The sequence below is a fragment of the Aplysia californica genome, unplaced genomic scaffold (genome assembly GCF_000002075.1).
Source record: "Aplysia californica isolate F4 #8 unplaced genomic scaffold, AplCal3.0 scaffold01003, whole genome shotgun sequence".
Classification (NCBI taxonomy): Eukaryota; Metazoa; Mollusca; class Gastropoda; order Aplysiida; family Aplysiidae; genus Aplysia; species Aplysia californica.
The window spans coordinates 140,091-157,267 of NW_004798273.1; the positions used below are offsets into that span (position 1 = coordinate 140,091).

The 17,177-nt window shown below is 38.3% G+C and overlaps 1 protein-coding gene across 11 annotated transcripts in view; it reads left to right on the plus strand.

Annotated features, from left to right (window-relative positions):
* The window catches only part of LOC101852366 (armadillo repeat-containing protein 8), a 35,047-nt gene extending 18,790 nt beyond the window's left edge, over nucleotides 1-16,257 (plus strand). For 3 of the 11 annotated variants that reach the window (XM_035973106.1, XM_013089636.2, XM_013089637.2), the window contains exons 14-21: nucleotides 171-203; nucleotides 4,366-4,458; nucleotides 5,801-5,968; nucleotides 7,859-8,002; nucleotides 8,461-8,556; nucleotides 10,075-10,147; nucleotides 12,964-13,081; nucleotides 15,809-16,257. In XM_035973106.1, the coding sequence (XP_035828999.1) occupies nucleotides 171-203; nucleotides 4,366-4,458; nucleotides 5,801-5,968; nucleotides 7,859-8,002; nucleotides 8,461-8,556; nucleotides 10,075-10,147; nucleotides 12,964-13,081; nucleotides 15,809-15,839 (756 nt within the window). In that variant the 3' untranslated portion in view covers nucleotides 15,840-16,257. The remainder of the gene's footprint in view (nucleotides 1-170; nucleotides 204-4,365; nucleotides 4,459-5,800; nucleotides 5,969-7,858; nucleotides 8,003-8,460; nucleotides 8,557-10,074; nucleotides 10,148-12,963; nucleotides 13,082-15,808) is intronic. The other 8 variants (XM_005111091.3, XM_005111092.3, XM_013089639.2 and 5 more) reach the window with 7 other exon arrangements.
* The last annotated feature ends 920 nt before the right edge of the window (nucleotides 16,258-17,177 follow it).

The window sequence follows — 17,177 nt, forward strand, 5'->3', positions numbered from 1 at the left end:
CCCCCCCCTGTCTCTCATAACTACTTTGTTTAGTCTAAATTTGTCTGGTGTATGGTAATTGTTAATTGAGAAATGTAAGAGGAGCTCGAGCTGGTATGATTATATTTAGATTTTGCAGCTTTTATATTTCTCACACCTGATGTTTGCTTTGCTGATTTTTTTCTCACCAGCCGGACGCTGGGGATAAAATAATATTCGCTATAGTATGAAATTTCATGGTTCCTCAATAGACTTAACGTTGTTGACGATGCTCATGTCTCAATTATTTTTTTGAGCACTTGTAAAAATAATTATTTTGTTTTTGTGTTGATGAATTAACTAACTAAACCGCACATGAACACACGAATGACGTTACAGTACTGCTGTAAGCCTTTTTTTTTTAAATTTTGGTGCCCAAATTTATTATTTTTCTAATTCGAAAGTCTTATCACACCTTACTTATGTGAAAAAATCAATTTGAAATTGTTATTAGTTTTTGAAGAAATTCAAATTCAAATTTTAGAACCACTCTATTTTTAAATTGTTAAGCTGCCAAAAAAAGCCTCTTTTTCTCGAAACTGCTGTGAAGGGGGGAAAAAAAGGCATTTTTTCAGCTTATGGCAAAGTAGTGCTACCTTTTTCCGAGTAAAGTTAATGGAATCCAAGCAAAAATGTTTGTACTCGTGTCTATGGTATAGTGGTAGAGCACTTCAGTGTTTTATGCAGATGAAATGAGTTTGATTCACTTGTGGGGAGAAAAAGCCAACTTGTTTCGCGCGCTCTTATGACCTTATGCAGTTGCGAGCGCCGCAAAACCCCATACTAAACTAAACTTGTGGGGAGAATTGTTATTTAGTGTAGCATCTCGGTGTTTGTCCTGGAACAATGCATTCCCCTCGGCCTAGGTGGGTGGTTGGCAGGTGCTCTATCGTCCTTCTCTTTTCTACTTTTTTGTGTTTGTTACACTCTTGTAACACCGCTAATCTTCGGTACTTACATGACCGTATTATATTGCAAGTTCTGTAATACTCCTACAAAAACTAAACCTCAGCCTAGGCTGGCCCTGAAGGGAAGCGTCGAAGCAGTCTGCCTCTTAAATGATCCTAATTGTGTCGATGGGACTGAACACTTACAGTACTGAAGGTTCATATAGTGAAAGACCCTCAAGTACTGCGCTAGTTTAGAACGCTGAAGCTGTTATAGAATTTTTTAAGATTTAAAATAACCTTGGCAGCCCAAGAAACATGCTTTAAAATTCATGGGGGTTTATCGACCATTCAGCTATCATATAGTGACTTCCTTTGGTATTTACTTCAGTGCACTGGGTCTGTAAAGTAAAGTTGTTCCCGCATCCGATCCGGACATTGGGGATTGCCTTGTTAGTGAGACAACTTCCTGGACCTTCGGCATATTGTGGTAGGGTGTCTGTAAGTTGTTTAATTATGTTTAGTCTGCCTGGTTGAGTCGGCGACTTTAGGGAATGAGCGCATACTACAGCCTGGCGACTACTGTGACCAACAGTACTGTGAGTGTTGAAACATCATGTGCGGTTACATTTTTTCTTTTTTTTAAACAAATATTTTTTTAACCCCTTTGTGGCTTATATGGCGTACACCGCTCGACATTTTTTCTTATTTGGCAAAGGAGCTAAGTTGCTTCTACGACGTACAACATTCATCATGCCCTGTGAAGTACAAAGACCATGATCACGAACGCTGTTCATCATAGATTGTTTTTTGCACACTGCACTGCGCGCGCTCATATGACCTTATGCAGTTGCAAGCGCCGTAAAACCCCTTACTAAACTGAAACACTGCACTGCTTCTATTAGATGCACTTTGTAAAACTAACTACTGATTTTCCACAATCAGCTATATTTTTTTCTGTACAAAGAAATCTTTTCCTTTTTTAGAGTTTCCTTTTCTTCGCTGTTTCGTTGAGTTTTCTGTAACACCAAACATTTTGTCATATCATCGTCTCAGACTCAGAACTGTTTTGTCCAAAGTGCACTTAAGTAAAGACGCACTTTCGACATAATAGTTTTGAGGAGACGATATGGTGAAAAGATACCATTTTTGTGCTTTTAAAATGTAACAACTGATTATATTCTCCTTGTTACCTCAACGGGTACTTCACTTTACCATTATTACTGGGAGTTATGTTTAGAGTTATTGGTTTTATTCAAGTTTATTACCTGAAATGTTGTTTAGCATTTGGATATAATGCTGGGTGGTATTGCTATAGATGTTGATTTGAAGGGGAGGAAGCTCCTTTTTTGCATTGCGTGCAACTCATATTTAATGTTCAGCACATTCGAACAGAATGGGTCTATTTGATCGTATACGTATGAAATGCTTAAGATGCAGGGACGTCAAAAATTTTTTCGATATCATTGATCAAAATGCGATTTTAAGTTTTGTGAAAGAAATTGGGTTGTTTGATGATATATAGTTATATAAATATACACCCTAAAATTTGTATTGTAAATATGCACGTAAATAAAACTTTTACCACATTTACAAAGATTTATTATACATATCTGTTCGTAATTTTAACACAGTGCTAGATTTGTGATGATAAAGCGTTTATTTTCACTTATTTGACCAAAACCTTGAAGATACTGCTGTAAAACACCTACTCAGTCGATCAGTAGATGTTAATTTATTCTAGATGCAGTTTTTTTGGTGCTACTTCTATTCTTTTCCGCTGTTGTTTTTGTCTGTCTTACTTTTACCCAGACAGCACTAAGTGACCATTATTGTGTCGATGTGCTTCTCTTTCCTTCAACAAACAAGCAGTTTTGTGCTATCAGTGACTGGAGACAAATGGGATGGCGAGCTAGCACAGAACTGTGCGTTCTCCCCCCCCCCCAAAAAAAAGATATCTAAGCTGGACACTATCAGAGCATGGTGTTTGTTACTGGTATCGATATATTTGATTTCCGATTATCATTACCAATATCATCCAACATTTTAACTTGCTTTGCATTTTAATGATTGGGGTTTTGGCAGTGTCATTTGAAATGAATATGTGTCACTCAGTTTGTCAATTGACTCATCCTGGTAAATAGTTTTTAAGACCTTTATATTTATAGACATAGTACAGAGACATTTTTGTCGAGAGAAATGTAGCCATTGGATGGTATTTGCAATCAATTTGTATAGATATCGTTAAAATGTGACCGCCTATGCACGGTCGAACCTGTCCAAGACAACTACTCTCAAGGGAGAGGAAGCTCCTTTTTGCGTGGCGTGCAACACATAATAATATTTTACTGTTCAGCACATTCTAACGAAATGGGTCGATTTTGACAGTGTGCATCCGAAATACTTTGGATGCAGGGACATCAAGGATCTTTTTGATGTGGTTGATACGTGAAAGATTTTGGGCTTGGTGAGGGAGATTGGATTGCTTCGTGAAATATAGTTATGTGTCACGACGTGGTGGGATCAGGCGCTCGTTAATTTCTGAGCATATGTGGTTATTGGTACCATCTTAAAGCCTGTTCATTTACCTTCCTTTTGGTGAGAAAAAAAATATATCCTTCTGTCTTGAATAGAAGTCAAGATGTTTGTGATTGTAGGTCAGGGTTGCCTGGTTTCAGAGGTAAAATTAGTGAGAAAATGGCCCTGGATACTGAAAATTTACATTTTCTGTACCTTTAAGCAATGTTTTTCAGTAAAATCCACACAAAAAATGTGTTTTTAAATGGACATTAAAGGTTGTGAGCCAAAAAAAGAGAATTTGAAAAAAAAAGCCCATCTGTCCAAAAAAAATGCTGATTTCTTTGATTTCAGTATTTTGATGAGTGCTTGATTTCACCACGATGCCCATATATATATACATATATATACATATATATATATATATATATTTTTATATATATATATAAAACACTCACTGAAATTGATGTTGTAAATACGCATGTAAATAGTTACAAAGATTCTATAAATGTCTGTCTGTCCTTGTAACATGGTGCTAGATTTGCGGCGATAAAACTTTTTAGCACTTAAATGAACAAAACTGAGTCGATAGTGCCATAAAACATTTACTCAGTCAAATCAAATAGAGACAACTACCCTTTTTTCAGGAGAAAAGTGGTCCTCTTAGACTGGTAGTCACGTCTTGGACACTGTCGTTATAGTATTTTTTTTTTAAGGGGAGGGGGGGGGGGTCGCATAGAAGTAGTCATTGGAACAGGTGATTGTCTTGTGCAGGTGGTCATGTTAGAGTTAGAGTAGGTCTTGACCTGTATTAACAAACCCTGTATGGGACTGAGACACAGAAATGTTACCAGTACTCCGCTTCTGCAGTTCTCTTGTCCATTTTGAAGTTTAGTAGATTGGGCCTTCCTCTTTACCTTGTGCTTAATTTTTGTTTCTCTAGGCCATGCTGGAGTACAACGCTGTGGAGCTCCTGAGTGAACTCAGCCAGTCCCAAGACGCTGCGCTGCGCTTCAACGCCACATGGTGCCTCATGGTCAGTTCTCACATTCGGCGGGAAAATCTTTAAAAAGACAAGCTATTCCTTCCTATTACACTGTTACACCAGTGTCTATAGTGTAGTGGGTAGGCACTTTGCTGTTACAAGCAGGAAACCCTAGTTGGGATCCCGAGTGGGGAGAATTTTTATCAGTATCTCGGTCTCTCTGCTGGGATGTTGTATCCCTCTCCGCCTGGGTTGACCCTGACAGACAGAGTCAGAGGCCTACCTAGTAAATTATCTAAATTGTGTCGATGTGGGCCTTAAAACACTTATGTTTTAACCCCCCCCCCCCCCCCCCCCAACAAAAAAAACAAACCAGCAACCTGATTAGAGCATAAGACCACCTCCATGTTTACCTGCCTGCCCATGTATGTGTTGAAGGTGTCTCATTTTTTTATGTCAAGTGTCTGTCCTCTGCTGAATGATTTTATTTGAGAGCCTAGTAGCTTTGTTCTCTATTTCAACTTTGCATCAATCAGTAGTAAATTTGTAGGTTTACTCACTTATGTTCAGATGGTGACAAAGTAGTGTCTGCCACAACTTAAACAGTGTTTTAGAAAATTTTATCATTTGTGCCTGATTTCATTGTTCACCAAAGTGTGCTGTTCTCGTGGCTGTCATGACAGATTACTAGACATGCTGCTAGAGTGGGTGGTTGGTGGGTGCTCTGGTGTGATTTGTTCTTTCTTTCCTATCAAACATCTGTCGTCCTTATCTCTCCTTCTTTTTTTGTATTTGTTACTCTCTTGTAACGCATCTATTCTTCGACACTTATACGACCTTATTGTGTTGTAAGTGCCATAAATTACGGTAAAACTCTTATTGTACTAAAACGAAAGAGATGCAACTCCAGTGCTTGTCAACCTAGGCGAAGTTGCCCACTTGTGAACAATTTGTTGGGCAATGGGGATCACCTGGTTATGGACAGGTCACTACCTTAGAATTACAAAGTTTTACCTAACATTTTTAGTCGTTTTGAGTTACTAAGACCATGAGGTTAGAAACTAATGTTCTATCTGCTCTATCAAAATCATAACATTATTTGGAGTCGCTATAAAGATATTCAAAGAATTGCATTAATAAAAAGCTTGACATGTTGGGAAACTCAACTTTTTTTTTAGCATCAAATTTCTGAAAACTAAGTACTGAGCGGATAGAACTCTCCAGTTCTAGGGTGTCGGGGTATTATTTAATACGCAGCTTGCAAAAAACATTTAAGTGGGCGGTACGAAAATTTAGCCTCACGAAGTCGGCGAAAGCTGACGATGATAAAGGTTGGCAAGCACTGAGCCTCTCAAATGACGCAGAATTGAGGTTTCTAGTAGTAGTTTCCCAGCTTGCTTGTGATCTACAGTCGCTGGCCTATGGCAGCGGGGAGCAGCTGCGGGTCAGCCTCATCTCCTGTCTGACCGCTGACGTCCTGGTGCCGCGGCTGGAGGACGAACTGGTCACCATACGGGAGAAGGCCCTGGGCATTGTCCGCAACCTGCTGACTACCAAACATGTGGGTTTGTCCCTAGGACTGTTTACATTTGTTCATATACTTTTTACATTTGTTCATATACTGTTTACATTTGTGTTGTCCAGTCCCAGGACTGTTTACATTTGTTCATATACTGTTTACATTTGTTCTTATACTTTTTACATTTGTTCATATACTTTTTACATTTATGTTGTCCAGTCCCAGGACTGTTTACATTTGTTCATATACTGTTTACATTTGTTCTTATACTTTTTACATTTGTTCATATACTTTTTACATTTATGTTGTCCAGTCCCAGGACTGTTTACATTTGTGCCCCAGGACTGTTTACATTTGTTCATATACTGTTTACATGTATGTTGTCTAGTCATATGACTGTTTACATTTGTGTCCTATAACTGTTTACATTTGTTCATATACTGTTTACATTTATTCATATACTGTTTACATTTGTGTCCAGTCCCGGGACTGTTTACATTAGTTCATATACTGTTTACATTTGTGTCTAGTCCCAGGACTGTTTACATTAGTTCATATACTGTTTACATTTGTTTCTAGTCCCAGGACTGTTTACATTTGTTTCCAGTCCTATATAACTGTTTATATTTGTGTTCTAGTTCATATTTGTGTCGTGGTTGGTTGGAGGGCGCCACTGGTAGGTCCTACTTCTTTTCTTACCCCTTTGTTGTTTCTGTCTGTCTGTCGTACTTTTTCCCACCATTAAATGACCATTATAGTGTTAATGTGCTTCTCTTTACTCAAACAAACAAACACATTAATAATTGTGTCCTAGATCAGCTTACAATTTTGTCCTGTCCCAGGACTGTTTACATGTGTGTCTTAAGTGAGTACTATTTATTTGTATCCCAGTGCTGTTAGCATTTCACGTAATGTCTACCTTTAGTGTAATGTTAGAAGCTTGATTGAAATGCTTTACAATAGCAGAAGGCATGCTTACTATATATGTGAACAAAGATATATACTACAGATGCTGCTTCTTCTTTCCTATCAAACGTATATCGTCTTTATCTCCCTTCCTTTTTTGTGTTCGTTACTCTCTTGTAATACCTCTAATCTTCGGCACTTATATGACCTTATTGTGTTGCAAGTGCTGTAAAACACTTACTAATGCTAAAAAAAAAATTAATTTAGATGTAATAATTTATCTTTGAAATTGTAATTTTCTGGTCACTGTAAAGTTTCTTAATTTCCCATCTCATAAGTCAGAGCTTTTTGTTTAACTGTTCGTGAAGTTCCCACATGCCGTATGTCCAACTTGTAAGGCCATACTCTGATGAGATTTTACAACTGCATTGCAATAGCTTTGAATAGAAATTTACTAGAAAAATGACCAATGAAAGATTCGAAAAATCTGACAGAAAATGTTTGTATCGTGCCAATCTTTAATTTTGAAGAGGGCCACAAAATGGCAAACTGCTCCGTGTTGGCTAGCAAAAACTGGGCAGAAAGTCAGTTACATTTAATTAAGGTATGCCAAAATATCGCATGGAGGTATTAACACTACAGGAGAAGCTATGCGGGCCAACAGAAGAACTAAGCTGGACAACCAACTATGACAGATATCAGGCTTCTTCAAGTGTGATACGATTGATAGGAAGAAAAGATCACAGGGAGATGAAAGAGGGTGGTTGGGGGGTGCTCTGGTGTGGTTTTCTCCTTCTTTCCTATCAAACATCTGTTGTCCTTTTCTCCCCTCCTTCTATTTTGTGTTTGTTACTCTCTTGTAACACCTCTAATCTTCGGCACTTCTATGACCTTATTGCCGCATTATTGCGTTGCAAGTGCCGTAAAACTCTTACTAAAACTAAAGGGAGGTGAAATGTAGAAACTTGACGGTGACCTTGTGACGTGTACGATTTGTATCAGTTGCTCACTGCTTGTCTCAAGCAGGCTGTCCTCACTCCTCATGTAACAATTTTTCACAAACCTCGCCAGTCGATCGACCACGCCGTGAAATCACTGGGCAGCAGCGTGATCGAAGCCGTCTTCAACAACATCCGGAATCCCAGCATGCCGCCGGAGGTCATTGAACAAGTAGGTCACTCGTGGGTGCTTGGTGGGTGGTGCTGTGTTGTGGTTTGCTCCTTCTTTCCTGTCAAACATCTATCGTCCTTATGTTTCCTCCTTCTTATTTTGTTTGGTAGTTACTTTCTTGTTATATGACATCATCTAATGATATTACACCATCAAATAACATTACATCGTGGGTGGTTTGGGGATGCTGTGCTGTGGTTTGCTCCTTCTTTCCTGTCAGACATATATCATCCTTATCTCTTCTCCTTTTTTGTTGTTTGTTACTTTCTTGTTATATGACTTCGTCTAATGACATCACTCCATCAAGTGTCATTACATCAGGGGGGGTATTTTTTTGGTGAAGCACACAGAGCACTTTCTTTGTGGAAATATTCAATGAAAATGAAATACATTATTACTAATATGATTATCATTATTATTATGAGTTAATATTATCGGTTTTGGTATTTTTCCTCCAGGCTCTGTGTGTTGTGAGTAACATGGTGGACGGGCCATCTTGTAAGGCTCACATCATCAGCAAAACGGAGGATATCAACTCAGTCTTACAACATTTGGTAAGTTCTGTGTTCTGTTGTGCCTCATACACGTACTGTGGGCTTATCGTTGTCAGCACTATTTGTGCTTTTGTTGTAGTGTAAAGATGTGGAGCAAGGTGGGTGGTGTGTGCCACGGGTAGGTTCTACTTCTCTAATCTTCCTCTGTGTTTTTCTGTCTGTTTGTCTTACTTTTTCCCAGCACTAAGTGACCATTATTGTGTTGATTTGCTTTTTTTTACTGAAACAAACAAACAGAGGTGATGGGTGGGGAGCTGGCTGATGATTCATTAAAACTGGATTTGAAGCACAGTTGAAATTGTCAAAGATAGCTATTTATTGTCAAGGAGAAACGTGTCTGTTTTTGGTGGACGTCTTTCACTGTGTCATTGTGGTGTAAAAAAATTACAATGGGAAAATGGAAAATGGCCGTTTGTACAGGGTAATGTCTTATTCAGGTGGCTATTAAAGCAGAGTTGACTGTATAAGTACAGTCGAACCTGTGTAAATGGCTACCCATTGTCAAGGAGAAAAGTGTCCGCATAACACAGGTCGCCGTCTAAGGCAGGACTGTTAAAAATGAAGAAAGCAAACCATTCCCTTCTGAGGTCCAATCCGGGCTGAATTCATGCTTGGGACTGCCGTTAGGCGAATTCAAAAGGGTTTTTGTTTTCTTTTGAAAAAGGGGGTATAGGGGTGTTAGGTTTTTTGTTGTTGTTTTGTTGGTTTGTTTTTTGGTTAGCTTTTTTCTGTTGCTGATTCTTTGCAAGGGTAAAATAAACGAATGTATGACGACGAAGACCGAGTGCCATGGTAAAACAAAGACTGGGTCGCCACCACTCGGAGAACGAGCGACACTTCTGTAGTAAGTTCACGTTAACATCCATTGTTACTTTGCTACAGATTAAGTAAACAAAACAGTGACCAGTCACCTCACATATTACAATTTGTGCAAGAGTTGTGGGCGGGGCTTATAGGTTATGACGGATCAGGCTTCCGTCACCGGCAGTTGAAAATTTGTTGTTAGGCCTACCCATTGGTCAACTTGGGTAAACATTCTTTGGAGGGACTAACAACAACAACAGGTGAATGGATTATGACGGCCTGTCCACAACGTTAGGGGCCCATTAAAAATTTATATGACAAAGCATCGGGCCTGTGACCACGCCTGACGGCCTGAGGCAGGTAAATTTGACCGTAGGTTGATAAAATAAGGTGGCCGCGGCTGCGTTGGAAATGTGACCGTTTTACACAGTTAAATTATAAAGAAAAAACGCAAGGGGGAATTTTAAAGGGGCCGATTGTACAGGTGGCCGTCATGGCAGGTTCAACTGTGGTTTAACATCTAGTGGTTTCTCTCAATCTCTGTCTCTTTGTCTCTCTGTCTCTCTGTCTCTCTGTCTCTGTCTCTCTCTCTCTCTCTCTCTCTCTCTCTCTCTCTCTCTCTCTCTCTCTCTCCCCCTCTCTCTCTCTTCCTCCCCCTCCTTGTCCCTCACTCTCTAGTGTGTCTGAGACCAATGATATTTCCTCCACTTACAGAAGTCAGACAATGAGGATCTCCAGCTGCCTGTCCTGCAGTTCATCAGCAATCTCATCCACACCATAGACGATGGTAGGTGACCTTGATTGAAACTGTCAGTAGTACCGTAAAAACACAGTCTCAGTCAAAAATATGTTTATTTCTTTGCCATGTTTCCCGGTATTGTATTATCAGAATTGTGTTTTTGCTCGCTTTGAATATTGTCCCAGATTATGTAGAGGTGAAGGACATGAAAAAACTTTTTTATCAGCATCATCATCATCAGCAGCAGCTTTTTCACCCTGTACCGGAGCATAGGCCGCCAACAAAAGCTTTCCATCCACTTCTGTTCGTCTGTATCCCAACTCCTGTACTCCAGTAGATCAGAATTTAACTCATTCGCTACGTATTATTTTTCGGCTTGTGGACGAATTTTTTTCTGGAGGGCGAATGAGATGATGACTAGTGCGCAGTTAAAAGGTCTTTGGGGCCACAAATTCAAATAAATATCAATGTATTATATACCAATATTTTCAATATGGTTTGTAGAATACATCTGTAACGTTTATTTATGTATTTTTCAACTTTGGTTCCTGTAAGAGGCGATTATGCAACACAGTTTCGATTGGATGCGTATAAAATTTGAAAATAAAAAATAAATGTTCTTTGGTGAAACTCAAAAAATATGTTTGCACCTAGTCAAATGATACGTCAAAATAACCAGAAATGAATATAGAACTGGAAAATTAAATATTGAAAAGTTTGCAGTTATTTACATACATTCCATAATATTTGTACTTTTGGATCATAACATCCGATATTGAAAAAAAATAAATTTTTTTTATAATCTTGAAAAACGATCACAAACAGAAAAAACCCACTCGTATCTTATATGGAATTATTCAGAATTGCTTTTGGAATAAACCTATACATGTCTTGAGTGGCACTTTTTGTGTAATTTCATCAAAAAGTAGTGATTTTGGGGAGAAAAAAATATTTTGACAATTTAGATCTAGACCTAGATCTAGATCTGGCACTCAAAAATATTGATTTCTCAATAACAGTGCATTGGCAATATGAGTCCAATGGTATCAATATTATAAAAAAGAGCCCTACACTTCTTTAGTGGGCAAAATAATGATAGATTTTGTAGTGTAATATTACTAAGACCGGTGTCCGGGCTATAATTTTGGCATTGCGATAAAACAAAGTCGAATAAACTACGAAATAGCGTTTCAAAACTGAATCTAAACTTCCGATTTTCATTGGAAATGCTTGACCCGGAAATCAACATTTTATTATGACCTTTATTTTAACATGGATATGTGGATTGGAATAGAATCTAAGCTAAAATTGAAGATCGGTTGTCAAGCCGCTTGGGGCGGCTTAGTGTACTGACGGCACTTTAGCCGCGCCGCCCCCCACGGCTCGGCGTAGCGAATGAGTTAAGTCCCTACCCAAAGTTTTTTTTAGGTCTTCCTTTCTTTTTCTTTCCTAGTGGGTTCCAAGTTATGGCTTAGTGGGTAATGAAACTTTTATCATCAAAAAATGTTAAGTCTTCAGTACTGGTTGTTTCTTCTGTGGACTGGTAGGCTTCTGTCTTCTGTGGACTGGTAGGCTTCTGTCTTCTTTGTGGTGCTCGATATAGTGTTAGTTTTTTAGCCCTTTGTCTCCAGAATATAATTTTGATTGATCAGAATGGAGCAGAGGGTCATTGACACATGTTTCTACGAAAGTGTCGTATACCTCAGTAGAAAGAGAAGAGAATGTGAGATGACATTCTGTAAACTGCTGCACCAAAATGCCAGTCAAATTGTAATCTAAGGCAAGTAATACAAACCAGACAGAAAACAAGCAGCACAAATAATCTGTCAAATTTGAAAGTTTTTATACCTGAGAAAATTTTTTATCATTGTTGAGAGTTTGGGCAAAAAAAATGTGACATCGTTTAATTATGTACTTGGTTATTGCAAATAGAAAAAATCCCAAAACTGATGGGTTACTTTTTCTGGGATTCACTGTTTGATAAAGGAGTTTGAAGGTAAATGAGTAGATCCATCATGTCTGTGCTCTGCATGTGGCAGTAATTTAGCTGAAACTACTATAACTTAGAGAGATTTTTTATTTACAATAATCAGGATGAGAAGGACTTGCTCTCTTTATATCAAATGTTTATATAAACTCTCTGGTGATGTTTTCTTGACCTCAAAAAAACAAAACCATTTGTGAGACACTGGTGAAATCGGGCGCTCGTCAAAAAAATGAAGTTGAAGGACAGGTAGTTCTTCCATTGAAAGCAAGGCAAATGAACAAACTTTCAAATGATTCCAATAACTGCACGTGTCCAAAAATTTGATGGCCGCCTGACTCTACTGCATCGTGACATTTTCCTTGTTAGGTTTTAAAAAAATAATAGTATTTGAGTGTGTTTGCGTATATGTGTGTGTATGCGTGTGCTTCTCACTTACTCCTAAGCACATCGTCGGTGCTGCAAACAATCCACTTAAGTCTGTGTGGGTACTTTTCACGTCAGAGAAAAAAACAACTAGTTTTTGTTGTGTTGCTCCGATTAAGAATTTTGAAAAAGCAAGGAAAGTGTAAGCCTTGACCATAGCAGCATGCTGCATTTTGGTGTGGGATGCTGAAAGATTCATCTGTGATAGAGCTTAAAGAGGGTATACTTACTTTACTTTACTTTTTCGATCCAGCGGCCATTTGAATTCTAGCCCTTCGGCCTGCTGATATGGCAAAGAATTTACAGGTTTTTATCAGCTGTGCTTTGTAAAGAGGGTGTAAAAATTGAAGAAATTTATCAAAATTTGGACTTAATGGATTGGTTTGCGTCAGCGAGGACGCTCTATCTAGTGGTTCTATCTAGTGGACATGTTGTCACTGTCGTTGTCATGCAGACCACGGCTCCTTCCCTCGCGCAGGATCCTACCAGAGGATGCTGACCTTGAAGAGCATGGGCGTGCCGCAGATGCTGGAGAGCTTGATCGGGACCAGCACCGCTGAGGTGGAGAAAAGGTAATAATAGTAATAATTATAATAGTATTAATGTGATAATGATGATAATAATAATAATAGTAAGAAGCATTTATCCTGCGTATTTCCATTTTTTTTAGAATGCTCAATGCGCGTTACATTCATGAAAATATAACATTTTAAAAAAATTAATGGATGTATGTGTGTACTAGTGTGTGTAAGACATAATAATATTTGTATATATTATATGCATAACAAAAATTTTGGAGAAAATTAGTCGTGCAGGGAGCCAGGCAATGCATGGGCTGAAAAAAAAAGTAGAATACAATAAAAACTCACTTAGAGTCACAATAAAACAAAAACATGAAGGATAAGAGACAGAGGCATAGCTACAGATGCACGTCCACTACTTAGCAGACTCCACCCTTTATGGGTGGGCCGTTTTGAAAAGTGACGCATGGCAGAGTTTTACTCTGAGCAGTCGAAATTTTAGGCTGGTTATTCTTACAAAAGCAATGATAGATCTGTTTCGTGTATCCAAGATTGGGGTCTTTTTTTTTTTGGCAATGGGTGATTGGTGGATGCTTTAACTGATTCCGTCCAGCGGCTCTGGGTTTTTCCGCTGCCTCCATTCGACCGCTATGAGCGGCTAGACGAAATTCGAGCGAAATCCGAAACGAATGTGCGTGTTTTAACATACTTCCTACATTTTAAGTTGACAAAAGGAAGTAGAACTTGTAAACAAGCCTGACCTTAATCTCTGAGCGCCAAAATCGATCGAAACTCCACGAAATTCTTGCAAAAATTATTTTGTTGTAGCTAAGTTACGGTAAACAATATGTTGCCTAGTATAAAGATATTCAACTAAATTTGGGAAATTCTTTCATAAAAGTGTGCTAGGGTGATATAGCTACCAGTTTGTGTTGATTCCTATGGATTATGACTTGTAGAAGTGAGAAATGGAGGTAAGTTGAAGTTTTCGAAGAGGTGTTGCGCAATTTTTTTTTCTCATTCTTTTTTGTATGAGGGAAAATACAATACAATCAGAATATAGGTCATTGTAATTGATATAATCATATTCTTCTATTTATTCCCTTCAGTTTGGTATATGACAATAGATATTAGAGTAACGTAGAGCTTCACAGTGATGCATTAACTCTTTTTATCTGGGCTGCGAATATACTCGTAACAAGGCCCAGTCTGGGCTACGAGTAAACTCAGAACAGCGTTACGGTCACGTCAAAGAAGCTAATTCTGCTTGCAATTACCAGAATACGCAAGTGCGGCGTGCTAGCCCTGTCTGAATATTTATTTTTGATAGGTGTAGAAGCTTGAAAGATGTCTTGAAAACGCACGTTCACGACCGACGAAGTACTTTTTGAAGTGGCGCTGGGTTGTGAGGGGGAACGGTAGGCCTACTAATTTGATGAAAGTGACTCTGAATCAAGTGGTGTAAATTCCATTGTGAATGATAACAAACAGGACTTAAGCTCATTTAATAGCGATTCAGATCATGGTGAAGGGGTCAGTACTGGAATTTGTGCTGTTTCGATTGGTAGGGCTAGATCTATCAAATCCAATGGGACGTTGTGTGCGCTGCAATCAGGGTCAAGGTGGAGGGTGGAATAAATACACTTCCAAATCTACATTCTGCAATTGGTGTAATTCCTAACCATGCACATTTACAAAAACTACATTCAATTTCTAACATAACTGCCAAATTTCCTTAAAACCAAAGAGTGAACATAAGAAACACAGCACTTTGAAATATACACCATGAATTCCAACTCATATATGATGCGGCAGCCCCAGGATGGGGAAGAGCACGGGGGTATGGCCAGGATACAAAGAGTTAAATAATGCACCCCAGGTAAAAAATTGAACAGGGAAAAATAACTCTGTTCAGAGCCTGAAAAAATCATGGATGGAATCAGTTAATGTTGTTTGCTCTTTCTTTTCTATCAAACATCTATCGTCCTGTTCTCACCTCCTCCTTCGTTTTTTGAGTTTTGTTACTCTCTTGTTGTAACATCTCTAATCTTGGGCATTTATATGACCTTATTCTGCTTCAAGTGCTGTAAAACTCTTATTGAAACAGAAGCATAATTTGACAGACAAGCATGGTGGCTAGACAATGTGAGATTTTGTTAGGGACGGTGTTTTTAAGTTTTAAATTCCCAACCATCTGTGGTGTATATCGTCAACCTCTATCCCTTTCTCACAAAAGATGTGAATTTGATTCTCATAGGTAATAATTGCCAGCAGGGAAGAAACTTAATAAAATGTCTCCATTCTCAGTATTTTGCTTCATTTTACTGAAATAAATGTGAGGCAGCGTGGTGAAATCAGGCGCTCGTCAAAAATAATGAAAGTCGAGAAACTGGCATTTTTCTGCAGGTTTTTTAATTGTTATAGAATTTTTGTTTTTTGGCTCCACACCTTTCATGCCCTTTAAAAACACATTTATGTGTGGATTTTACTGGAAATTGATGATTATAGGCATAAAGGATGTAAGTTTTCCGTTTCCACAGACTTTCAAGCTAGGAAATCACTCAAATATGGCGGCCATTTTCTCGCTAATTTTACCTCTTAAACCAGGCAACTTCCACCTCCTTCAATCACAAATATCTTGAATTGTATTCAAGATAAATTGATATTTTTTTCATCAAAAGCAAGGCAAATGGACTGGCTTTAAGGTTATACATGCCGCAAAATTGATGAGCGCCTGATTCCACCTCATGCCACAAATTATCACGTTTTTCTCCACAGAGTCCATGAAACCCTCAAGTCTTTTGCTTGACACAGCGAAGGAAGATTCTGGTGTTGTGTGCTGTGAGTGACAGAGTCAGGAGACAGGATCTGGCAGTGGGACTGGCTGGCCCGCACAGACTGTGTGTGTGTATGTGTGTGCCTGTGGTTGGGCTTTGTGTGAGCTGTACTTGTGTGTGTGGACGCATGTGTATGTGTCTGCTAGTGAGTACATGTATATTGCCGGCAAGCTGTTAAATTGTTCTAAGCCCGCAAAGCAAAATTTTTATAGGAGAAAGAAAAAAACCATTCATTTTTTGAACAATTTATTATTACCGTACATGAATCTAAATTATGTTTGTTTTGTTTTTGCCAAATTATTTGCGGGGTCAAAATTTTTACAAATTGTTTCCAGAACACATGAACGATTCCACAGAGTGAGGAATTACAACAAAACCAAAATTTCGAAAGTTTGGGCTGAGTACATTGGAACAGCTAGCTGGTAATATACTTTTTGAGTATGGTTTACAAGGAGTTTGTTTAAGCATGAAAGAGAAACTTTTTGTAACAAATCAAGATTTATTTGTCAGCAAGAATTTTTATTGGGTGCTGTAGAGAGTGATGGTTGTATACTTTGAATGACATTTTTTTTCTGAATACAAGTGATGGTTGTGCATGTCATAAGTATGAAGAGGCAGTAATTAATTCATTTGCGTCATGCTCATTATCACGTAGACTGTATTCTTTCACTTTTTTATATTTGTTTTAAGTCCTTTGCTCTATTCATATCATTTTGCTTAAATGTCGTGTCTGATTTTGACAGCTTCTCCGCATCGGGGATTTAAGAACTTTTGAAAGACCTACACTCTAAAAAGAACAAACACCAATTTTAGGATTTACTTGTAACTGAACACAAACATCGGTTTTAGAACCTAAAAGTAACAAATATCAATTTTAGGAATTAGTTTAAAGGGAACTTACGTCAATTTTAGTATAGCCTCTCATCATAAAGAAATAGAATTTGAATACTTCTCCCAGTGATTATTTCTCTGTTCTCTATAGTCTCTCTTGTCAGATGCTTGTGTCGTCTCTACTCTGTCCATGGCGCCTTATTTTGCACTAGCATCTTCCTGCAAACTGGATTGGATGTGGTGATCACCACTCTTTATTTTTATTTCTGGAGGGGTTGGCTTGCCAGTTTTCTTTTTTTCATTTTTTTTTTCATCATGTTTGTTTTCTTAATCCATGCTGCCCTTGTAGCTAATGTGGAGTCATGTTCAGATTTGAATTTTGCTTCATCATGTAATTTATGTAAAGCCGACCAGCGTTTCTGGTGTAGTTTTGCACTTCATTGTCTCGCGCAGAAGGCATGAGTTTGATTCTTGAGTGG